The sequence below is a fragment of the Echinops telfairi genome, unplaced genomic scaffold, assembly GCF_000313985.2.
Source record: "Echinops telfairi isolate 266 unplaced genomic scaffold, ASM31398v2 ScPeMD7_7420;HRSCAF=8458, whole genome shotgun sequence".
Lineage (NCBI taxonomy): Eukaryota > Metazoa > Chordata > Mammalia > Afrosoricida > Tenrecidae > Echinops > Echinops telfairi.
Genome location: NW_022111320.1, coordinates 16,949,225 through 16,956,654, shown reverse-complemented (window position 1 = coordinate 16,956,654; position 7,430 = coordinate 16,949,225). Strand labels below are relative to the sequence as shown.

Sequence of the window (7,430 nt, the reverse complement as noted above, 5' to 3'; positions counted from 1 at the left end):
AGCTACTAGCAGAATTGATTAAGACAGTCACGAGACTCAATTTTCATTTTAAAAGCTCACTCAAGCTTTTAAAGGTGACTTCTTAGGAGCCTATTGCAGTGCTCTAGGAGAGAGAGAAGGCGGCTTGGTTGGGCATGCCAACGTTCCAATCTCACATGGTCTGATTCTCAAGTCCTACTTGAAATAACGCTTCTAGGCTACCACAAACGCTACGCAAATCCTAACCTTTTTGGTTTGTTTGTTTAACTTTTTATGGTGAATTAGCTGAAGGTTTACAGAGCAGGTCATCAGTTTTCCATTCAACCATTCATATGCATTTTGTTTCATCTCATTCATTGCTATACTCTCTAAGTGCCATCCCTGATGCCAGTGCCTCCTGTGTTTGCATTTCTCCTTTCCTAACATTTCTGAACTTTCTCTCACTGCCGCCATGTTGCTACTGATTCACAGTGACCTTACAGGACAGGGTAGAACGTCCCTGCAAATCCAAACCTTTAAGGCAGAATGGAAATGGAAGAACACAGCATCTGAAATTCTATTAAACATCCACACTTGGAGTGAGACCTTGTTGCACGTGGCAAAAACAAAACACAACAACAACCAAAAACCCACAACATCTCTGGACTAGGTGAACTGGCAAAGTTTGCTTCTGTCATGGATTTCTTCCAGAGACCCCTGAGTCACGTGAGAAACCTAAGGTCCTTTCCCTCTTTGATGATCCACTCTTTAGCACCTAGGGATATAGGGCTGTGTATAGTGCCACCCACAGGAACACAAGGAAAGATCAGACTGATAAACTATATGATTAGCATAATGCTTATTTCAGGAGCAGGTGAGAGGGCAGGGCTAGAAGCTGTTTTCTGTTTCAGTACTGCTGGGTTTTAGTCAAAGTAAGCCTTAGCAAATGACAGCAAGTGAAGGAGAAAGCAGGTCTGTAGATTGCAGCATTCCACTTTGTGGCATGGACTGTAATTCTATGCTGCATGAATCCAGTACTTTTTGTATTTGTTCAACAGGTATTCATCTGTTCAACAAGTACTTAGACCTACTGTGCATTAGGCACACTCAGTAACACTCACCCAGTCACACTGGATGAAGGAGGATCCTGGAGAAGAAGTCAAAAAAAGAAAAAAGGTTTTCTGCACTATGAAACTCATATTTGAAGCAGCTGACTCACTTGTCCAATGCAGTGCACTTGGTCAAGTTGTAAGCCCAAGATTCAATGAGAAAAGCATCATGGTCTAGTTAGGACCTAGAACAGCGTGCTGGGGTTAATTATTCAGAAAGGATTCAGTGCAGGGTGATCTGGCGTGGGCGCTGGCAAACATTTCCGTGAAGGGCCAGATCACAAACAGTTGAGGCTTTGTGGACCATTGACATCTCTGTCTCCACTACTTACCTGTACCTCTGTCCCATAAAAGCAGCCATGGACTGCACATAGCGAGTGAGTGCATCTGTGCTCCAATACCACTTCACGTATAGTCACTGGCATTAGAATTTTACATGGTCTTAGTTATCTAGTGCTGCCGTAACAGAAATGCCACAAGTGAGACTTTTTAATGGATGGAAATTTATTGTCTCACCGTTTAGGCGACTAGACGTCTGAATTCAGGAAGCCTGCTCTAGTGAAAGCCTCTCTCTCTTTGCCAGCTCTTGGGGAAGGCCATTGGTCATCTTTGGGGAGGGCAGGCAGTGAATTATTTACTGTGGCTCTTCTGGCCAAAGTCTCTTAACTCCCACCAAATGACTTTTCTGGTCCGAAGGTGGGGGGATGATACTGAGAGGATTCACCGGTGAGTGATTGTGAGCAGAATTCCCTGGAATGCTATCCTGCTGTGTATAAAATGAGTCCTAGGAGAAGCAGAGGGAGGGATCTCATTATCAGAAAGAGCCAGGAATGGCGTGTCCTCTGGACCCAAGATCTCTGAGCAGGGAAACTCCTGGATCCAGAAGGCAGGGCAGCAGCAGCAGAACCAGGAGCCAGAGCACGGAACAGAGTGGTGGACTTCCCTACCCACAGAGCAGGTAAAACGGAGTGCTTTGGGGCAGGATGCCTCGGGGCACTTAATTCAGGGAACTGGGTTTGCTGACCCTCAAAGCTTGAGCTGAATGCTTTCAGGTTGAGGCTTACACTGGCGTGGGATTCCCCTTTGGTCATTTATGCTTTGGGGCAGGATGCCTCAGGGCACTTAATTCAGGGAACTGGGTTTGCTGACCCTCAAAGCTTGAGCTAAATGCTTTCAGGTTGAGGCTTACACTGGCGTGGGATTCCCCTTTGGTCATTTATTAACAGACCTGAAAGAACTTTGTAACACTTCCTGATGAACAACTCTATCCTGAGCGCATTTTTCACTGGCATTACAACCTGTTACCTTCCTTCCTAAACCCTTTAATCATGAACGTTGTCTTGAGTTCTGTGTAGCCATTGCAATGGATATTAGAACTGAGAAAGGTGAAATAGTGAAAACAAGACAACCTTCATGTGGTTTGACTGCTCCACATACCTGCCCCATCTCTGCTTGCTTGTCTCATTGTGTGCTCAATCTGCTCCCCCACCACCATATTTCAAAAGAGCTTGACTTAAAACGTATCCTCCATGAATACTGCCTTATTAACGTGATAAAGAAAACCCATTCCCAAATGGGATTAAGCCACAGTGTTGGAATTTGCAATATGTAGTTTGGGGAACACAACTCAATCCCTAACACGTAATTTTCATGTCACAAAATCTTAGACTTCTTTTTATTCTTTTTTTAAGTTAGACTTTGCCTTTTCTTACTGTGTTGTTGTTGTTAGAGGTGGTTATAACCCCATGTGTAACAGAATGAAACCCTGTCTGATCCTGTGCTATCCTGATAATGATTGCTAGGTTTGAACTCCGTTCCTGTAGTCCTTATAATTTCCTCCAGGACGAATGTACGGTTTCCCAATCATTTCCCTTTCTTTAGTTTTCCATTCCTCCAATTCATCCTTCAGAAATGGTATCCCAGCACTTGCCCAAGGGAACAGTTCTGAAACTTTAGAAAGAAGTGCAAACTGCTGGTATGCCCTTTGCCAGTCTTCCTTGTTGTTACGTTTCTGTCTTAGCTGGAGCTGATTCTGACTCATAGCGAACTTGTGTCCAACAGAATGAACCACTGCCAGGTCCTGGGCCTCCTGACCATTGTTCTTCTGACTGAGGCCATTCTGCAGCCCCTGTACCAATCCATCTTGTCCAGGGGGCTTTTTCCTTAGGAAACAAAAGAGGGAAGCACTTTCCCCTGCGTGGTCAGACCAACAATGGTAACCTTCCTGTGAGTAGTCCCCATCACCTGGGCCTTCTAAAGTTTTGCCCAGTGGTTTGCTGAATGATGCAGTGAAGAAAACGGGGCTTTGAAGATGGAAACTTAAGTGAGAACTCCACTTCTGGTTAATTCTAGCAAGGCTTTGATGACCTTGAGTTTTACTGTGCATAGTAGTTAGGTGTATGTCAACTCGGCTGGACCAAGTTGACAGTGGTTTCGTAGTTAAGCATTATTAATGGGACTGACGATAACTATACAGCATGGGGGTGAAGATCAAAGGAACTGGTGGACATCCTTAGCAATTAGTAAAAGGCTACAGAAACGTCAGTGACTTTATAATAAATATTGAGGTTTGACGTTTTGAAAAAGCAACACTGATCTGATTTTACCTAACAGTTTGTGTGTTCTGACTTTTCAAGTCTATCTGCATGAGGTGAAAAACAGGCATAAGCCTGAAGTGTTCATAGGAAAGGGGGACTGACGGAAAGGGAACAACAAGGTCTTATTTATCTCTACCACTCCTTTGAATTGAATTACGCATTTTCTATTTTTAGGCCTAAGATTCTGCTTTTTTCCTGTTTTTTCGTTTGTTTGTTTGTTTGTTTTTAAACAAAATAGTTCCAGCATACCAAAGAGAGAGATGGAGATTTGAGGTTTTGATTGAGGTAGATTTTCTTCGAGGGAATGGCTCACACAATTATAGGGGCAGGCAAGTCCCCAATCCATTGGTCAGATGACAGAAGACCTCCGCTGGGTCCCTGGATTGTGGTGGTGAAGGGAGGGTCCTGCTAAATCCTAAATCCTTAGGCCAGACAGTAGTCTGCAGGCTTATAACCCAAGAACCCAGAGTTAGATGACAACATGAGTGCAGGGTCCAGAGACAGTGAGCGCTGCCAGAATGTCTATTTATATTCTGAAGACAGACCACACCCCCAAGGAAGCACCTTTTCAAAGAATTGCTGATTGCTTCAGATTACATCATGGAAGTTGATTAGAGTACATTGCTATAATACATTTCAGTATGGAAAAGCAACCTGTCCAGTACCTGCCAAGAGTGAGAAGCATAGGCTAGTGGACACACAAAATGAACCATCACAGTGGTACCCAAGATTTTGCATTTGTAATACATCGCTAGCTGATCCTGATGGCATTGGTCTGTAGACCATCCGTGAGTAGTAAGACTTACAGCATCAGAGGAGGATGGAGGTATGGTAGCAGGTATGGTCTAAATTAGGGAGGACCAGTCTTACTGACTCCATGGTGTCTGCCTGAAACCAGATGCTTTAAAAGTATAAGGCTTTGGAAATCGGAAGCTACTATTCTACCCCGTTCAAAAAAAATGTGTAAGGCTGTAAGTTTGGAGCCCTGCTGGTATAGTGGTTATGTGTTGAGCTGTGACTTGGAAGGTCAGGAGTTCAAAATCACCAATCCCTCCTTGGGAGAAAGACAGGGCTTTCTACTCCTGTAAAGAATTACAGTCTCAGAAACCCTCAGGGGGAAGTTCTACTCTGTTCTATAAGGTCACTATGAGTCGGTATCAACTAGAGGGTGCGAGTTTTTTTGAGTTTGTGAATAGTCAGTCTCTCATACTTTGTGCCTTCTAAAGTTTTGCCCAGTGGCTTGATGCAGAGAAGAAAATGTGGCTTTGAAAATGGAAACTTAACTTAGAACTTCACTTTAGATTAATTCTAACAAGGTTTTTAATTACCTTGAGCTAAAATTTACCATGCATAGTAGTTAGGTTTCCATGTCAACTTGGCCGGACCAATATTCTCAGTAGTTTGGTAGCTAAGACCTAGTAATGAGGTAATGAGAAAATAACAGTAACTATATAGCATGGCTGTGAAGTTCAAAGGAGTTGGTAGAATGCTGTAGCATTTGGTAAAAAGCTGCTTTATAATAAATGTTGAGGTTTGACATGTTTTGAAAAAGCAACAATGACAAGATTTTACATAACAGTTTGTGTTATCTGCATGAGTTGAAAGATCTGCATAGGTCTCAGGTGTTCATGGGAAAGGGGGATTGACTGAAAGGGCTCTTATTTATCTCTACCACATCTTTGAACTGAATTATGCATTTTCCATCTTTAGGTCTAAGATTTTGGTTTTTTCCTTGTTTTTCTAAAAAAAAAAGTTACAGAATCAAGTGGCATTGATTCTTGCGAGTTGATGACAATAATACATGAACAATTAGAAGGTAGTAATAAAGTTGTGTTTTTTTTTTGTAATAAAGTATTTTTAAGATACTTCGGGGACTTTTCAAAGGGGACTTTATGAGTGGATTCTCCTAGGAACAGTCGGAAAGACACACTATTTGATAATAGGAAGAAGAGGTGAAGGAACAATGTTTTCAAATGGGCAAGGAAGGAAAGAAAGAAAGGACGATTTAAATGTTCATAAAAAATGTTCCTTTCCCTCTATGAAGATCTGGGAGGATAGGTTTTCTAATGGTAAGTACACTTGTCATGAGCCCACATTACATTGTTAAGATAGAGTTATATCAATACTTTATTTCTTAGTTCTGGAAATTAGTGGGGTTGTACTTTCTTAAGAAATAAAAAAGGAGAAAGACACTGTTTATGACTGCTAAGCTTTTTTTTTTTTTTTGGCAAAGAGCAGTACAGATGTACCATCTCTTAAGGTTTAAGGTCTGCAAAAACACTTGGTAGATCTGTTTCAGAACACGTACAAATCTCTGTAAAAGTCACTCCAGATTACACTTCTTAGAAGACAGGCACTCTTTATATGCCCTCTATCGTAGCCTCAGTACAGTTAGTATGTAATAAACCACACTGTGGATGGTCGGTTGATTCCGACTCAAGGTCCCACATGGGGCAGAGCAGAACTGACCCAGAGGGCTTCCAAGGCTCTACATCATTGTGGAAGCCAACTGCCACTTCTTTCTTTTGCAGAGCAGTTCCTGGTGGATTTGAACCACTGACGTTTCAATTAGCAGCTGGATCACTTTAACAACAGTGTCACCAAAGCTCCTTTACCACACACCTGTTAGCAAACTGAGGCATCTTGGTGGCAACAGTGGGTTCCGTGTTGAGCTACTAACTGCAAGGTCAGCGGTTCAAATCCGTTGGAGAGAAAGCCGAGGCTGTGTGCTCCTGTAAAGATGTAGTCTCCTAACGCTCAAGAGCAGTTGTCTTCTGTCCTTTGAGTCCTACTGACTTGAGGGCAGTGGGTTTGGTTCGCATTTGGTGGCAAACTGCTGGCTTTTCCCGCGGGGCAAAGAGGTCAGTTTCATGTTGTCAACCTTCCTTAATTCTTCAGTAAATGGATGCTGAAAGCATGGATGCTATCCTTCGGGTAATCAGGATAATTCCTTAACCACCCGCTTTGCTGCTAGAGCGAGATTGCTGGTTCAAGTCCCCAAACTCCTGAGCACCCCAAGTACGCTAACAAGCCCTGCAGCTAGCACGGCGTTGCCTTTCTCTGAAACCTCCGTTTGCCTGGGCGCATTTTCTCTGCAGAGATGTTAGTGCATTTTGAGTGTTCTTCACATTTTTAATTATTAAAATCAAACCAAACCAAACAAACCAAAAAAACCAATCCAACAACAAAACCTCCCTCAACAGTCTGACAGGACTTTTTCTATCTTGGTTACAGATCTCCCCCGCCGCCGGCACAAGAGCACGCGGAGCTAGGAAGGAGAAACTGGCACTTCAATGGGGGGAAAGGAGCTCACTTGCGTGCACTTCGAAGGCCGTGGGGGGAGAAAGCGGGGAAACTAAGGGCCCCACGTGACCTGGCCCCGCCCCCGGAGCTGAACCGACTCCACCCTCCTCGGGGGGGCGGGGTAGCGGGGCAGCGGGTCGGCGCATGCGCAGTCAAGGTTAGTGATGGAGGAGAGAAGATGGCGGAAGCGGAGTGAGTGACTAGCTGGTGACTGATGTCGTAGCTGCGGGGCGAGGAGGGGTGTCCGTCCCGGGGAGCTCTCGGGACGCTTTCCCGAGCAGCGTGGGGGCACAGGGAAGCCCGAGAGCCTCCTGAGGGCGGGGGAGCCCGCGTGGCCCGTGTCGGGGGGCCGGCATCCTGCGTGGGCTCAGTTACCCACCGGGCGGGAGCGTCCCTTCCGCTGGCTGAAGCGCGGTCGCTGCGGCCCCGCGCGCCGGGTCCGAGCCGCGGGCCCTTGGGGCTC

At 44.8% G+C, this 7,430-nt stretch overlaps 1 protein-coding gene across 2 annotated transcripts in view; it reads left to right on the top strand.

Annotated features, from left to right (window-relative positions):
- Nucleotides 1-7,145: 7,145 nt before the first annotated feature.
- PHC3 (polyhomeotic homolog 3) overlaps nt 7,146-7,430 on the top strand; it is a 94,701-nt gene continuing 94,416 nt past the window's right edge. For both annotated transcript variants that reach the window (XM_004704088.2, XM_045297395.1), the window contains exon 1: nt 7,146-7,159. In XM_004704088.2, the coding sequence (XP_004704145.1) occupies nt 7,146-7,159 (14 nt within the window). The remainder of the gene's footprint in view (nt 7,160-7,430) is intronic.